General features: G+C 42.2%; 1 protein-coding gene across 1 annotated transcript in view; it reads right to left on the bottom strand.

Annotated features, from left to right (window-relative positions):
• ALK (ALK receptor tyrosine kinase) overlaps positions 1–18,073 on the bottom strand; it is a 319,863-nt gene that overhangs the window by 29,736 nt on the left and 272,054 nt on the right. Inside the window, exons 13-15 of the mRNA XM_059828041.1 lie at positions 16,490–16,584; positions 14,928–15,071; positions 3,499–3,661 (exon numbers count right to left, since the gene is read on the bottom strand). Of these exons, the coding sequence (XP_059684024.1) occupies positions 3,499–3,661; positions 14,928–15,071; positions 16,490–16,584 (402 nt within the window). The remainder of the gene's footprint in view (positions 1–3,498; positions 3,662–14,927; positions 15,072–16,489; positions 16,585–18,073) is intronic.

The raw sequence follows: 18,073 nt of genomic DNA, 5'->3' as shown, positions 1-18,073 counted from the left end.
GAGCAAAATTCAACCTGGAGCATGTAAACAGCGACCGCAGGGCTGAGAACACAAAAATTCTTCTTGGCTTCCTACCGACTACAGTATAGGTACTCTGCTTTAACTCCTCCTTTCCTTTAGCACCTGGTTGGTCTTTGCCCAGCACAGTCCTGCATGCAAACAGGCTACAAGCAGAACAAACCAGGGGTGCCCGTCGTGCGTGAGCACCCTGAACAGGCTGGGCAGCCAGCTCGCTTTCAGCCAGCAACTTGCCTTAATGATTAGCATGAGGAACTCACCTTGCGATACCGCTCTGAGGCAGCCAGCATGGAGCGGTTCTGATGTCGAAGCAACTATGGAGCATCAAGCACCTCACAAAGCACATTAGATCCTTGCAATGTGACATGATTATGTTCACGCCACTGTTGATAACCAAAGCAATCATTCCTCAGTAAGGCTGCACTGGAGCCAGCAGAAAAAGTGATGGACGCAGCACTGGGCTACCCTGAACAGATGCTGCATGAATCTGAAGGCTGAGTTGATTTGCTGTAGAATTTTGTAATGGCTAATGAGGTGCACTCTCAGGCACAGCAAGCTGGCAGGGCTAATCGGTTGCAATTAGGGGCCGTATTTTTCTGCGTATGAACAGATTTTGCACACAAGCAACGATGTCAGGAAGTTTAGGAGAACCCATTTTGGCCTCATTCAAAGGCTGCAGACAAATAAAACCCAGTAGATTCAGGTGACAGTCATTCCCTGTTCAAAATGGGTGTCATTATTTAAACAGATGGGTTATCTTGACTTCAAGTTTTAGCAGGATCCTTTTCCTTAGGCACAACTTTCTTTTCCAGGAGGAATCCATTCAACCATATTGGCCCTGAAGAAAGATTCAGACCACCCTGAGTAGATAGAACCAGAACACAGAATACCTTCCACTGTCTTCCTCCTTTTCTTTTACTATGCCTTTTCTTTTACTATGATACTCGTAGGAACTGAAAAAGAAAACTGCATCTTCAGGAAGGATCAGGAGGAGCAGAGTGCACTGGCTGTGCAAACCAGGGCTGGAGAAAAAAAAAAACCACCTCTAGGTAGACAGGTCATGGGAAACACTGGAGCTGGTTTTGAGAACATGAGAAAATGCAGTGCCTACGCTGGCCAACTTAGAAGGACACCTTTTTGCATTCCACTGTGCCGTGTTCTTGTGCTACCTTACAAGAAGGGTCCAGAGAAAAGAGAGGACAGTGGAAGAGACAACAAATGGGGCACTCAGCGAAACAGACCAAAGACTCTTGCTTTAAAAATGGAAAGAATTCTGATAATGGATGGTAATGTGTAATTTATTACAGTTCACTTCTCTCATACTTGATCATAAGCCTAGATATGGGATGACAAGACCTTCTGAATGTTTAGAAGAAAATCTGAAAAGAAAAATATTCTTTTATATTGCCTAACTTTATTGTTATACGATGTGCAGTCCCGTGGGAGCAAACCAGACGATTTCGTCCATATCAGCATTGGAGCGTGTAGGACTCCAGTCTTAAATGAAGCCGCCTACAGCGTGTGGCAGCCTACCCAAACCTTCATAGGGTTTTCTAGGTATGGTTGACTTGTACTAGTAGAGTTTTGTGCAAAGTTGAGCTTTCTGTCTCTGCATTTTAATAACGCATATTCTGCCTCGAGTTCACACAATCGATATCCTCCTTATGCAATTATCAGGAATGTAACTAACTCACTGCTCTACATTACACAGTGTAGAATGCACTGATATGGCATAACAGCAGCTTTCTTAAGAGCCCAACAGCCAGCTGGAGGATTTTATCTCTGGGTCAGGTATACTGGAGATGGCTATCAGGCCAACTTACAGCACCCAATGCAGCAGGCCTGCAGGGGAGAGCTAAATACAGGCAGTGGGGCCAGAATCTGGGAAGCCCTAGAATTGATATCACAACTTGACATTTTCCTAGGGCTATGGCTATACTGGGGGACTCTGCTGCCCCTTCAACAGCCCAGAATGAGGAAGATGTCAAGTTAATTTAAGCCCACAATTGCCTCCTCCTTTCCCTAGGCTATGAATTCTCTACTATAGCCTTAAGAGGTGCAGAAGAGAATGTCATCCATTTACATATAGGTTACCAATGACATTAGCCATCTATTATCTATACAGAACTTAGAAGTCTGTTAGGCCATTTATAGGACTTAAATAGATAGGTCCTCCCTGCAGGACCTGTGGTTTGTATTGTGTAGCAGAAATCAGCCTACAGTTGCACTGGAATTCTGGCTCTTCTTGGGCTGTGATATTAATGAAATGACAATGTTGTAAGTTTATTGCCTCTTTGCTTTGGGGCTATACTTTATAACCATATTTACTGAATGCCGGTCCTGAAAAATTCTATTCTCCTCAGGCAACTCATTTTTGATAGTTGAGTAAAATATCATTAATGCTTTTTTCATTACCATCAATCCTTGTGGTAATAGGCACACAGGCAGAACTTGCGCCTAGCCTAGCCTAGCCAGTTTCTCAAAACTGCTTTGCAGTAGACTTCTGTTAGAGACTGACATCTATCCTCAATATTAATATTCTTTTTCAGTAAAAAGAAAAAAAAGAAGGTGCCAGTAAGTTTTAACTGAAATTTGCTTGAAGCCTTTAGTGGACTGTTCTGCTTTGAAATCCATAATACCATCATTGGTTTCAATAGGGAATGTTGCATAAAAAACCCCACCACTAGACAGTCGTTGATTCAAACAGACAGTTCTGCTTACAAACTGATGCATGTAATGGCTTGATGTTACCATTCAGATACAGTGAACTAAACTTCGATTGTACTTCTTTCCCCAGCAAGAGCAAAAAGAAAAAACGATTGGTAAAAATCTGATTAAGTAGCATTGAACCATATCTGATCATGGCCCTTTGAAAATAACTCCACAGAGGGATTTAAGCATTAGAACCCTCAGTATCATAGAGCCTAACATTTAGGTGGCTGGCTTCCAAAATCAATTCTACAGTGGTGAGCCAGGCTTACAGGCTCAACTTACCACGCCTGGATTCAAAAAAGTCAAGACGCTGAGCAGAGCTTGATGCAAGCTGTCCCAGAAGAAATGCTGACATATGATTGTGCCTCCTAAACCAGGTGAAGAGTGGGAAAAACCCATTCTGATCCCAGAATTCGATGGATGGCATATGGGATATGTATGCCCCTTGGCCTGGGGAGGTCAAAACATTTGATTTTCAGCTACTTATAGAGCTCTCCCAACCTGCACCTATTTAGGTTTAAGATTTGTCTGCCTCAGATGGTTGCTTCTCTTTCTTTTCTTCTCTTTTTCACCAAAAAGTCGCACCTTCCAGACAACCAATCTGAGACCGGAAAGGTTGGAAATCACAGGACCAAGGAGAAGTAAAACCCAAGTAGACTTGGCCAAACTTCTGAATATAATACTTCATATATGCCTAGCATGTATCTGCAGCTTGGATACGTTTCAAATGCAAAGATATATCATGACAATCAGAGACGGTTCCCTTACCTGTATGTGTTGGTTGCTGGTACTCTCCAGATCTGAATGCCTTGGAGAATTCCTTCAGCTCCTACAATCACACTGAGGTTGGAGTTCCTGTAGGCATCGTTGCATTGGCTCTGTGTGGGGCCATAGGGTCCACTGGCACCGCATGTCGTGAATAACCAGTGATCTGAAATGAGGACATCCACAAAGCATGATCCGAACATCCAAAGATCAAGTAGCTGTTCTGCTCTGTATTCACTCTCTCCTGTTGGACCAAGAGAAGAACCTGGCCCGAGTTTTTAACCAGAACAAATACCCAGAGAATTCTTTTAAAATTACTCCTAGCGCTGTGTATCTCAGCATTTGACAGCTTTTCATCTACATCTCCTGAAAGCTATCACAACTATGAACAGAGCTTTACTTTTTCTAAGGCTCAGAAGGGCAAAGATCACAGAGTAGGGTAAAATGCGACACAGACCACCCAGTTTTGGGCTCTGCTCTCTGGGCTGTTAAAGTGCACGCTCATAACCTCAAGACTGGTGCATTTCAGCCCTTTCAGTTTCTACAGACATTTGATTATTGAATTTATTTTATAAGGGAAAGTAGCTGTTAATTAGATAAAAACCTGTAAATACAACATCATCTCAGTGATTAAAATATAACAATAAACTAATTGCATTTTCAATAATTATTTGCTCACAAGAGATTCAAGTTAAGCTTCAGAAGGCAAAACACCTAACTGAGCTCTGCAAAACAAGCATTCAGCTCTGCATGTTCTAGGCCAGATCTGCGGGTGTAAATCGATGCATCCCTATTACAACCATTTTCATCAACTGGAAGTACTAGTTCTGTACAGACAGCTTTCTAGAACAAGGCTTTGCTAATTTGTGCCTCAAAAATCTAGCTTTTTAATTTGAATACATGATGTTGAAAATGCCATCCTTTTCCTTAAAGATTCATTATTAGGGCCAGCGCAGTTGCCAGACCACAATGCTCTTATAAAATCCACCCTAACATATCTGCTAGTATATCAGGAAATATTTCATGTGTAATCAAAACTAAGATCTAGATGGTAAATAAGTGGACTAAGCATTTTTGGTACGTATTACGTGATTTATCATTTATACTTATGAATAAGCTAATATACACAATCTAATAAACGCCATTAGTTAATTCTACTGCCATTAAAGACAAACATCTAAAGAACATTACTTCAACAAATGATGCTGGGCCAGCCAGCACTCCTTATGGCTTTCTCAAAGGGCACCATTTTTCCCCCCCAGCTTCCACTAATGCAATACAACACGTGCAGACTTTATCAGTGATGGTACTGATTACCTCAGATAGAGCATTAGCTTGATCTGCTTCTTGGAATTTGGAGCTATTGTCTAAACAGATCTGGTCTAGAAATTATGGTCTGCATGTGTCTGGATGAGAGAGGCCAGCAGTTCTACCACTACTGTTCTGGAGGGGTTCACCCACCAGATATACAAAGAAACACGTTAGTTTAGCCAGGCACAAGGTCTGAATTACCTTTTCACAAACTGATCCTGAAGTTGAGCTAAATTCCTTCTTATAAAAAAGTTCAATGCATGAAATGGATCAAATAATTTGGCAGGACTTTAAGAAATAAAGTGGCTGGTATTTCTGAAAAACCTTTGTAATACAGTCTTGGCTATTCCAAGAAGCAATGAAAAAATACTGAGAGAATAATCTCTTCCTTCTTACTGCAAAATCTACGCCACCCCTCCTCAAAACTCCCCTGCAAGGGTCCTGTAGAGGTTTTGCTAGTTACTTGTTTTATATGGGTACTTACATACTTATTTTACTTATTTCTCCAATCTTTCTGCAATGGGTGGCAGTATAAACTCTTAAAATTAGTAGATAGCAAATGGAAGAATTCCCCTCTCCTCCTCTGCCTCCAATGTACTCCCAAAAAATCCAAGAACAACGGGTAAGAGGGGACAAAGCACCTAAGAAAGCAAGGTCTAAAAGTTCCTAAAGCAAAACGCTTCAGTAGCTCTGATATTGACAGTCTTGCACCAGAAGTTACTTATGTTTACTCTTGCAAAAAACCCAAAAAAATACCCCAAAACCAAAGCAAAATCTCACACAAAATGGAAGATGAAAGACTCATTCTGTCAGCTATCACAGAGATTTAACATTGCAATATCCCACTGGGCTAAGCCACCTGCACTGAAACATATGTTTAGTAAAGCAGGCAGGTAAGTGTCTTCGTTTGGAACAATACGAAGCCATTTGGATGTCTCCGGTGAAACATCAAACATGTTCCCAAAGGTAGAAGCAGGTGACCTTCAAGGGGACAATAAGCCCAAAACATGAGAGAATCAAAATGGAAAACTGGAAGTGATAAAACCTAGGACAGACCACAGCATGTGCATACCGCTGCTATAGTTAACCTTCACATTTCTGATCTACTCCCTTCAAATAAATCTTGTTCCTTAGGTATCTGCTTACCTGGCCTTGGCAAAAGTATCTCTAGACTATCACACATGTAACACACAGCACAGCTGGACTTGCAACTGGCAGCTCGTGACTCCCACTGGATTCCAGGGACAGGGGACCAGTGAACTACGTCTTATTCCAAAATGCCTTTTAATGGCCCTCTGCATCCTTAAAAGCCCAATGCCCTGGTGGAACAGAAGAAAAATGTCCTCCTGCTGCAAACATTATGCCTTCAGACTTTGAACTGAAGCAACAAGAACAACTCTCGTATTTTCTGCCTCTTGGACAGAGTAGAGGGGTCTCACTTCCAGTGCAGAGGCAGCATCGGGGCAAGAGCAAACAGTGCTGGCCATTTAAGATTAGCGAATGTGCATCTAAGCTCTTCGAATCTGGCTTTTAAGAGCAGGAGGGTACGGGGAATGAAATACCACAGATACGTTATGCCAGGGAGTACGATGTAAGGAACCTGACGGTGACTGAGCATGGGGAGGTACTATCTTAGATTTCAAAAGCGGTCCTGTTGTAATGGATACAGTGGTATCTACAAGATTACACGTAAAGCCTCCCAGGTTCTGCAGCTGCTGCGGTCAGTGCTAGCAGACATGTTTACTTGCTCTATTCAGGTAGACGGTAGACAGGAATGGGAGAAGAAGTGTTGCAGAAGTAGCAGAGCTGGGTAGTGACCTTTGCCCAAAACATTGCAGGAGGAAGTCTGGCCCAAGTGGAGTCCGTGGGGAGATCACACCTGATTTGAACCATTAAGGATTTCAGTAAAACCTATGGCCAGGTGTTGTGCGATCTCCTCGTTTGTCACTGCTGTATTGACTTGCGAACAGTCCTCCTCCTGTTATATGCGCTTTCGTAAGTGATACTGAAAGCCAGTCCAACATGTAACAGCTTTGTCGCTCAATTAAATGGGACAGAATATGGCATGGGAAGAAGTTGCCCCTCATTTCAACATAATTAGGACAGATGGGTCTTAGTTACAATTCTGGATACAGACTAAAAACCTCACGCTTCCCTCCCTCTGCTCTCTTAAACATTTCACAAAGCCTCAATCTGCAGATTTAACAGTAGCCCAAGATCTGAAACCACTAACCCAGTAACAAAACAGAGTATTGCCCATCTTAGATAACCCACCGCTTCCAGACACTGCAATAAGCTGCCCAGGGAGGTGGTGGAGTCACTGTCACTGGAGGTGTTCAAGGAACGTGCAGACGTGGCACTGCAGGACATGGTTTAGTGGGCATGGTGGGGTTGGGTTGATGGTTGGACTTGATGATCTTACAGGTCTTTTCCAACCGTAGTGATTCTGTGATTCTTTTTTGTAAGTAGGAATAACGATTCACTCCCTGTAAAGTATTGATTTTCTCCTGATTCTAGAAATTACTGCAGCACGTCTCATGAGCTCAGAGAGAGCATTTCTACAGGTTGCTGCATGCCACAGCAGTTTACAGTAATTCGATCTGAAGCATTATTTTGATCTCCAAAGACTAAAGCAGCAGCACTGAATCGAAAATCCTTAAGCAACTAGGCGAGAAGCATAGATTTTTTCCATTGGTGCACAACTGCGGTCTGTCGCATACTGCACGGCACACCTCTCCTTCCTCCTGCACGGTGCAACAGGCTAACATTGCCAGCACGTCACACCATGGGGGAAAAAAGCAGGACTCTCCAGTCCGAATCTTCCCAAACAACTAGCAGATTTCAGAAGTTCGCCCAACTTCCCACAAGTTACAGCTGCCCGGTTTCCAGAAACAGCTGAGCATTCCCATGATGAAAACTAACAGGTAGTTAGGTGTAGGGTCGCTATATATTCTGTCATTGGTGGCTGCAAGATGCTCACTGGGTTTAAAAACTGGAAATTCCTGTTTAAGGCAGGGGAAAAAGAAAAGAAGTGAAGATTACGCTGAGATTCAAAACTGGGGTACTACACCTCACCGAATAATCTATACATCAGTTCCTTTGACGGAATCCCCACTTTCACAAGAAATGTGGCAGAGGAAACATTTGGTCTTCTGCCTGTTGACCCACACACCTGCCCTCCTCACGCTCCCTGGCAATCTCCCCAGCACATTGCTAAGGTCCCAGTAACAACATTTTGCAAGAAATGCCATTTTGGCTCTATTAGAACAGATTTTTAAAAATTCTTTCTTCCCAACTTCTCTTTCCAAATTAGATTTCCCGATACAGTTACACACACAGTCACTTGTGCTTATTTTCTTTTGTATAGCAGAAATTCTAGTGCTCACACAGCTTGGCTACATAAATAAGATGCACAGCAATCAAGGCACTGGATTTCAGCCACAGCAAAAGGGAGTGATGTCCTGCTCTTGGAAAACAAAAAGAACAAAACCCCACAAGACTTAAAATGACTAATTCATTTGAAGCTTCGATACGACTTGCAGCCCAAGGCAGCACTGCTGCAGGCACTGCTGCAAATAACAACCAGCAACAATAAAAAAAAAACCAGTGGAGCAAAGCCTAAAGCACATTTGTACTTCTAACACAGAAAGCAATTTCACTGGCACATATAGCACATAAACTCTGTATCACAAAACAGACATAGGCATTTTAGCTATACCTCAAGGGCCTCAATGTATTAAGTGGCATTTGTTAAATTAAGCTGGTTTGAACCGAGGTTCAACTCGTTCCAAACCAAAACTCTACTGCCACTTGAGAAAATGACCAACCAAGCGCCATGCTGCTTGGCTTATTTTGGAACCTAGAATGACGCACTAGCGAAATGCATCAGCGCTTTAAAACAACGTGTAGGCAGTTTGTGGAACTTGCTGCCACAACTGCTATTCAGGCCAAGAGGCTATCCCTACTTCCAACAGAATTAAAAAAAAAAACATTAATAAGGACTATAAGGTCTCATGCTTCAGGGGCATAAGAATCCCAGTGGCTAAACTTCTGGAGGCCATTAATTCTGTTAGTTGTCCCTCAGGGAGTTCATTTTACTTCTTCCTCTAAGGCAGATGTCATCAAACTTGATGCCATGAACAAGCAGAACGCTTGCTTCATCCATTTGTAAAAAAATCCACAAGCTCCCTCACAATACTTGGCCAAGGTGGGAAATCAGAGGCTTACAGGAAATTGCCCGTCTTAATCTTCACTAACCTTCGGCTGCCACGGGCACCATGGGATGTGTGGAGGGATACACCTTTTAACTGGTGCATGAGCAATCTCAGTTCTGCATTACCAGTAATTCCAGGGTTGGTCTGTGCTGAAAATCTGTAGGTAAAATATACTACAAGCATATATAAGAAACATATTCAGTGATGTAAGGAAGGAAAAACCTTCTGTTTTTTTTTTTTTTTTTTGCTTTGGGTTCTGTTGTTTAACAGTGTCCTGTGAGCAGTAATTTGAGATTATTACCTTTTCCAGGACAAAGTTTGCCAGAGATTAATGAGGCAGGGCAGGGGTTTGAAAGATGACGGTAAATGGCAGAAATAGGTTGTGCTCACAATCACAGTCCCTGAACTGCTAAATGTGTCTACACAATGATATTAATGGGATATAAAATGATCATAGAAATTAGTGAGTCTTGCCAGCAATACCAACCAGTTACACAGGTATGGCTAGATTAAAAGGAGGCCGGCTTTTCAACTATTTATGGAGTTACTATTTCTACCCCTGACCTTCCATTTTCTAAACGAGGGTGCCAATGGAAGACTTGGACATGTTTTTCAGTTCAACAAGAAGAGCATCTACAGCGATGACAAACATATGCCAGATTGATCCTGAGTATCGTTTCAAGGAAATACTCGAAGCTTGATTCATGCTTTAGATTTTTCTTAAGTGTCCATATAAAGGGAACACTATAAAGGCATCCTTGTAGGAAATTACCCGTGGTCAGTGTAACCGGGCAAGGGCATTGCTGACTTTGAACAGCAATGAGAACAGCTTGTTTCTTGCTACCTTCTGGAACCAGAAACGAACAAAGCAGCATGAAGAAAACAAATTTCTTTTCTATGTTTCACTTAAAGAGATAGTGAGAGTCTTCCATAAAGGGTATTAAGTGAGACATGCTACTAACTTTTTGGAGTTTGTTTGTTCACAATTACAAAGGATAGTAGAAATGCATGTTGGATAACAAAGACCAAGTTGGGTGGAGGTGGCAAAATTATTTCAAAACTCTTCCTGCGATTTATAGCCGTTTCTGCACAATTTAAACTGCTGTTCTTAAGAGTGGGCAGCTTAAAAATTTAGGTCTAAAATGTGTGAATTGCCCTGTTTATTTCAATCTTATGATTAACTCTGGAGAGCATTTATGCCAATTCAACTTTGCTATGTTGGGATCTGGTTGTATGTTGATTTTCAGTACTGCACCTTTGCTATTTTCAATCCTACAGAGAAAGCAAGTGTAAACACTGCAATAAAGAAATTAATAATCTGAGATCCCACCGTCCATCTCTGAACATTTTCTATTACTGTTCAGGATGCTACTTTTGTTGGGGGGGAGGGCACTGAGCTGTTATTCACTGTGTTAATTGATGCTTAATACAAAAATACAATTCTGCAGATACCTTTATTGCATTATGCCAACAGTTCAGTTAGTATAATTGCACACAAAGAGCAACCAAATGTAATTTTCTTTTACTTCATACTCGCTCCACTGTTCCTTTCAGCTCCTTCATCTGATTAACTAATGTGACTCAGAGTTCTTCCGAGAAACAGCCATGTAAGTACTCGGAAGAGGACTCTCCCTGATGCAAAAGACAAAAATCCATGCAACTGCTAAGTGTTGTGAGGAAGAGACCGGAGCTGAAGGAAAACAGTAATCCAGTCTGGATGAAAAAATGATTTGATGACAGTTTCCATGCAAGAAACCCTGGTCACACAATGGCTGGTGGATAAGCAGCTCAGATGGGACAAAACAATGCAAGATTTGAGGGGAGAGAAGGTTAATCTTTTTGTACATTTCTCAACACACCATTTTTGTACCGTGTGCCCTGACACGAGTAAATTGTCAGCGGGACAGTTGAGAAGCTGAAACATCAAAAGAGAGGCTATCCTCATAGTATTTACAGCCTACTCAGAAGCACCAGAAATCTTTAATTAAAGCTTGATTGCTCTGTGTCTTGTTATCTCCTTTCGCCTACTGCGCATCCTATTTTGTCTCCTCCAGTTTCCATGATAGTAATTTGTTTACCTAGAGTTCCTCATTATTGCTCACTGTATCTTTATATGCCTGAATTTCCCATATTCTGGCCTTGTCTATAAAAGGAAATTGCATTGGTTTGATATAAATTGGCTTTTTAATTGGTAGTTAAACTCCCTGTAGAGAAATGCTATGGTTTGAGCAGCTTTCAGTTTTACTTAAAGTAATACCTAATTAATTTAAAAATGAAGCCAAAGGTAATTTGGTTTACATCAAAATAAACAGTGCACAGATTTAACCATTTCAATCAAAAATCCTAGTTCCACTGAAGTTGTTTCAATCTTCTGGTACACACAGGTTTTCTTACAACTTCTTTGCAGGCTTCTTTTGGAATCAAGCTTCACCTGCAACCTTTCAGCAAGAAGCTGGCATGTCAGCAAATACCATGTAAGTAATTAATTGAAAAGGAAAGCATTTGCATTGCTTGGTGATCATCGATCTAATGGCCACCTTGCACTGCAAGTAACTGTGTGACTTGAAACCTACAGGAATTTTTCTGTGTTGGTCATGGTCGCCATCAATAAACTTGAGAGAGCAACACCACCACATCAGTTGTAGCAATTTTGGGTCTTAATCCCTACACAGTGCATTCATCATCCTATGTGTGACACATGACAGTGGCTAACAGATTTCTGGAAGCTTTAGGATCTTTCACAGTGTGGCTGCGTTATGTGTTTTGAACTGTTGGTGTACATATCCCATATTTAATGGGCATGGTGGGGTTTGTTGGTTGATGGTTGGACTTGATGATCTTACAGGTCTTTTCCAACCTTAGTGATTCTGCGATTCTGTGATATCCTGGAGGCATGCCAAGGCACGACAAGCAATGGCAAGGCTGAAGAAGTAATTCACTGGGTACAGGGCTCGAGAAGAGAGGGGACAGGGAGGCTGGTAGTGATGACGATCGCTTCTGCTGAAAATGAATTTCCAAGCACAGGCAAAACCGACAAGCGGGTGTAAGAGGTTCTCAGTTACAAAGGAGCAAATTGAGGCCCACAGCCTTGAAACCAACAGAACTTCTTTGGATTTACTGTCACGTGAACAAAGCAGTACCTGTCTTTCAGATTGTACTTCCTGCTGTGTAGGCTGAGCTGGCCTGGGGACCTGGGGAGGGCATTTTATTTTCCTGTTGTCTCCTCAGCTATAGGAACACAGTTCTTTGTTTTAACATGATTTCTTAAGAAGGAAATATTATAGCCTGTGATCCACCACACGAGCCAAAGATCACATTAGCTGTAATTACTTTTAGCTGAGCTCATATTGGTCAATGCAGTCATTGGGACTTCAGGGTGGTGCTGATGCTGTTGGTTCACTCGCAAAACACTAAATACATGGCCATCAAAGTAAAGGCCTTGACAGACTCAGCCTGAGGTTTCTTAAATGCATTACAGGATGCAGAAAAAAACCAAGATTAAAGCTGGGTAAAAAGCATAGCCCAGGGACCACAAAAACATCTGCAGTGTTTACTGAGAGCAAGGACTCAGCAACACAAAGGGAAAAGGTGATTCAGTGCCGTGGAGACCCTCAGAAATGCAACGACTTCCCACTGCAACAAGCTGCAGCTTAGCTTCTCTGATTTCTGCCCCGTCTACACCGAGGGCACAAAGGGGAGAAAATTGCTGTAGGAGTGATTTCAAACCTCAAGGGCTGGAGCCAATTTTAGACAGAACGTGAACAGGACTAAGGATCAAGCCCAGAAATTAGGCTAGCTGGCTTAGGTACCACAGGAATTGCCTTGAATTTTCACCCCAAGGTCATAATGTATTATTTGAATTGCTCAAAGTACCGCGGTGACCTTCTCTTTTACCCCCATGCAAACTGACTCCCATGATTTCTACTATCCAAGCATTTCTTTAAATTGCATTCCTCAGATAGGACAGGGAGCGGAGGAGCTAGAAGATGTTCCATCATTTCAGGTCTAATGAGAAGTAGGAAGTAAGAAAATTCGCAAAGAAACCTGCAGCCACAAGATTTCTAGTCTAACACCCCCACACCCACTTTACATTAACTTTGCATCCAAACTTCACGTCGTTCTCCAATCTGAACCTGATATCTAATGGCTTTTGTGTTACTAAAACAGCAGGTACCTTGGAAGGAAATGTACAGCTGCCGTAGGGAACTACATCACCACCTAAGCATTGACATTGCTATAGAAAGTCAGCCAGAAGTCTCTAATCTACACCTGTGTATGGATCCTACCACAAGGTCACTGACCTAAGAGAAATACCGAAAGCACTTAAAAGTAAAAGGTGGCTCCACTTCCAGGCAGGAAATGGAGATACAGATATCAAAGGGAACACTTCAAAGGATCTGCAAAGAGGATGTAAGGGTCTTTTTGGAAATTATACCTTTGTGACCAGCCCAAGCTCACGTAAGACATCTATAACAGAGCTGGACTCAACCTTTATAGCTAAAGCACAGGTCCACCCAGCCCAGCATCCTCTCATACAGGCTCATTCCCTCTGTCTCATTCTCCTGAGACTCCTGTCGGTGCTCCCGCACTTTTCTTGCTGTGTGATGCTCAGTACATAAAATATCAATTAAGTCCACTTGATGGCAACTCTTGGCCTACACTTCAGACAGTATCACCAGCCTCCGCTGCCAGAGCTCGCTTCGCAAGAGGGTGCGGGTACCAGCAGCTGCCCTGCTGCGGGGGCTAATACACCCAGCTTTTCAGGCAGGCTTCCAAGACCGTGCAGAGCTTCTGACCACACCAACCAGGCTGCTGTTGGTATCAGAGCTAACACCACTAGTTCATGTATTTCAACAGTCCACTGCAGGCAGCAAAGTGAAACACAACCTAGAATAGAACAGAGTCAAAGAAGTCTTCCTAAGACGGAGGGGTGGGAGAGAAGGAGGCAGCGGGAACAAATCCCTGGGTTTACTGACAAAGTAAAGGAGGCATATACCAACCACGGCCCTGTTCTCTACTGTAAGAGGGGTGCTAGTTCAAATTGGCAGGTAACTAGTTAGCCCTAAGCGAGGTGAAACGGCTGCGCACAGTGCTGAGGGTGGCAGTTATAGCAAGCGCTTGTCTCTCCCGTAGCCACCCCTCGTTTCCAGGGTCAGCCCTGCTGCCCCAGCTAGGCTGGAGGTTGTAGCCACCTGAGTCAAATCAGGAAGAGAAATTCACGTGTAGAGCCCAAAACAGGTATGGCGAATGTGAATTCCCTCCTGGGAGAGGGAAGAGCCAAACATTTGGGAGACAGTGATATGAGGGGGAGGGAATGGAAATCTTGCATCTATTTGGTCCATGCTGCTACAGTTAAGCTGGAAAGGGGAGCTGGGGGACAGGGGAGAACGAAATAACATTGATGACATTTCTAACTAACTAAAAATCATGTTTTTAAAACAAGGGCTAATGCTGTGCTCTTTCAAATGAGCAATGAAAATATTACTGAAAAAGCGAAGTTACGTTATTTCAAACCAAGCCTATATTAACTAGAGATGGGTGTTCAGGATACCACATGCTAGACTCAGTCAATTTGGACACTTTGCTTTGATTCCTGCCTATTTTAAAATGACCACAACACCAAACAAACCTGTCTTACAGTTTAAAAGCACTTTTTACTTCGACAAGAGGCTCCCTCTGGTTCTTTCTTTCACCAGCTTGCAATCGAAATCCAAGTAACAGTTAACAGCTAAAGGTAATTGCTTTCTAGAGCTTGTTTTGTTTGTACGGGACTTGGGAAAAGCTCTGAACAAAGGTTTTGGTTTTAAAAAAAAAGGAATCATATTGCATTTAGCCACATATTAACTGAAATCTGTACTCGTTGGAAATCTCTGCTGTCTGAAAATGCTTCTCAGACCAGACAATTACCTGCTGGACCAGAAACGGGGGCAGTGTTGAGTTGGAGGTTTCCCAGAAGCTTTTGTTCCCATCCAAACTTCTTTTGGCCACCTCTACTGGTGAGCAAATTGCTTGAGTCTGGAGTGGTACCTCGAGGTGTCTTCTCTCCACTGACTAGAAAACAAGAAGTCACAGATTGGTTTATCACTGAGGGTGGCTGAGTCAGTACGTAATCCAAAACTGAAGCTAAATTAAGGGGCGGAGGCTTCTCTGCTGAGAGTAAGAGCCTGCAGTCATAGGCTATAACACTATTAAAAGCAAAGGGCAGACTGACTTTCCATTGCTGTTATGGGAATTGTGACAAAAGAAAAACAAACAGGAATGAGTGGTGGGCAAACCAGCAAATGAAGACTCAAAGCAGAAATACAGAATACAATCTTTAGCAACTGTTAGGAAGTTTCTCTTTTAGTCAGTAAAAGTCTGTGCAATCTTTTTTTAATTACAGCCTAATTTTAAGATCTCTTTAGAATACTGGAACCTGAGGTACATCATATTTACGCCTGGAAACCAAGGGGTATCACCACGTAAATGGAAAGACTCACAACCCCAGCCAATGCAAATTAATATAACACAAAGCAGATGAAACATTCTGACTGCTGTTGGATGAGGAAGTGGCTTAGAGGTTTTCAATCTGAATAGGGCTACAGAAGCTGTAGCTACAAGACTAGGAGATAAAAACACACTTAAGTTCTACTGGTCAACCCAAGGTAGAAGTTTCCTGTGTTCAGAGTAGCAATCCTCCAATCCTCATGTAAGTTGTTGGTTTGGGGTATAGAGTGACAGATCATTGAACACATTTACAAATTAAGCAATTCACTATGCATGTGAGATTGTGAAAGATGAGCCAGACACAAGTGTTCAATAGAAGTCTAAATGGGGTGAAATCTGGCAGCAAAGGTATAGACTGGGCATATTCTAGAGGCCAGTCAATCACAAAGTCTGGATCAGAATCCAAATTTTTCCCAAGAGTAGGAGAGAGTGAAGATCCTAGTTTCTGATTCAGACTTAAACGCATGCCAGTCCAAATAAAATAACCTTGTTCTAATTTAACTGGAGGATTGTGCCCAACATTATTGCGAAGTTAGTGTCAATCACAGGATGCCTGTTGTTCCCTAGCCAGAGTCCAACTGTCATTCATTTTGATAACTGTCACACAGCAAACCAGGTCATGTGGAACTCTATAATCACAGATTGGCTTCTGCATCAGCCTGGGTGGATAGGTGATGCTTCTGTCTCAGCTGGAAGCTGACTCTCCCACACCGTATGTCTTACTACCCATTTACTGCCAAACTCAGAACCCATTCACTGGTTGGCTCTGCTAATAAGGTATGCATCTCCTCTACACTCGGCTACACTAATAAGGTACGTCTCCTCCATCTAAGTACAGTTATTTCTGAACCATACCTTTACATTTCAAGAGTCTTTTGAAGATGACAATGCCCAATCCCTTCCCCACAGTTTCAACCCCTTTCCAAATCTCAATTACATGGCAAATAAAAGACAAGTCACTTGCAGATAAAAGGAAAACTTACTTGTTAAGTAACAGTCCAGACTAAGGGAGACATTGTCAAAAGCAATAATGGCATCAGATCCTTCTTCCCATGAAGCGATGATCTGAAACCAAAACCTGCACAGATTGGAAGAACAGGGATTAAATTCTGCTAAAGAGATGAAACTCAAAGAGCTCTTTGCAATTAAAGCAGTTTTAGAATGGGGGGGGGGAAAGCTTTTCTTTTCACGTATAAAAAGATTAAATTGACAGAGAAAGTATCCTCACCCCTAACAAGCAAAGATGATCTGAGGAGGGGGAGCTGTACATGAATATAGGTAGGCAGAAAAAGAATACAGCCCCTCTTCCCTCCAGAGGCATACAACCTGAAGCACGTGCAAGTATGTGTGTGTGGGTGTCAGGACAGAAAATAAAGTCCCCTGGCTTCTGGCACAAAAAAAATAATCAGACACCTAAGTGATTTTATTCTCACAAGTGATTTACACCCTAAAGTGTTAAGAAAAGTAAGTAGTCTGGGGCTCCTGAAGTCATCTGGAGTTTCTGAAAGGAACTGGCAATCAAAGGCTGAAACCAATTTAGAAAGTATTTGGTGTTGATCCAGTCTCTAGGAGGCAAAGGGTATCTAACAGTCCTGGGAGTCACAAAAGAGAGGAACTGACACCGGGTAGTCCATTGGAAGAGCAGAATTCATTATCTCCTTGTAGAAGTTGAGCAGGTTTGCCTTAAATCACTTCCACACTCTCAGCTGGCTTTTGCCAGGGAGTTCTGCCACTCCTACAGAAGAAAGATCACTGTAAATTCACCCTCAGTGATATCACAAGTCAACAGGAAGAGCAAAAATAACCCACAATCAAATACTTCGAATCTGATAGTATATTAACCATGCATTAATTTAGTGCACTCATGGATTTAGCTTTTCTCTTAGCTTAGCAAGTTCATGTTCTCCTGATGCATATCTGCCACATAAAATCATAATACTCTGCTTAGGAAGGAGAACAACTTCTAAAAGCAGTCAACCATGGCCCAGAAGCGAGATACAACGCAGAGAGGTTGCATCAAGACTATAAAAACATGAAACTATCATACGCTAAAGAACAAGCTGCAAGAGAATACAAAACATTATTTAAATCTCATTCTCTGTTGTATCTTGATGTTTTACATCAGCAGAAGTTAAGCCATTCATGGGTCTCTCTAACACAGATCTATGGGTGATGGTTCCTGCTCTATCTTTCAGATACAAGCGTTTAGCCAGAATGTGAATTCTTACAGGTGTTCCAGTTTAGACGAGAAACTGGTGACAGAAGGTGGTGTTTTTGAGGAGCAGTCCTATTTATTTCAAAAAGCTGTAGAAATCCTGTCCCTTCACTGCAGCAAGAACCTAAACACCAGCAGAATTTTCTTCTTCTCACAGACTCTAGTCCTTTATGCGTAGTACTGGGTCTAAAATATTTTCTCTCTGCTTTTTGTCTGCTATCAGTATGCTTACATTAGTCTTCTTGTCTCCCACTGTTTTTAAAATCTACCTCTCCTTTACCAACAAACCAACCTCACTAAACAAAACTCAAGTGAAGCTTCTCTGGTCATACGTAGATTTACTTTGGGACAG

Source organism: Gavia stellata, chromosome 2, assembly GCF_030936135.1.
Source record: "Gavia stellata isolate bGavSte3 chromosome 2, bGavSte3.hap2, whole genome shotgun sequence".
NCBI lineage: Eukaryota > Metazoa > Chordata > Aves > Gaviiformes > Gaviidae > Gavia > Gavia stellata.
Note: the sequence above shows the minus strand (reverse complement) of the source record. Positions and strands in the feature narration are given on the sequence as shown.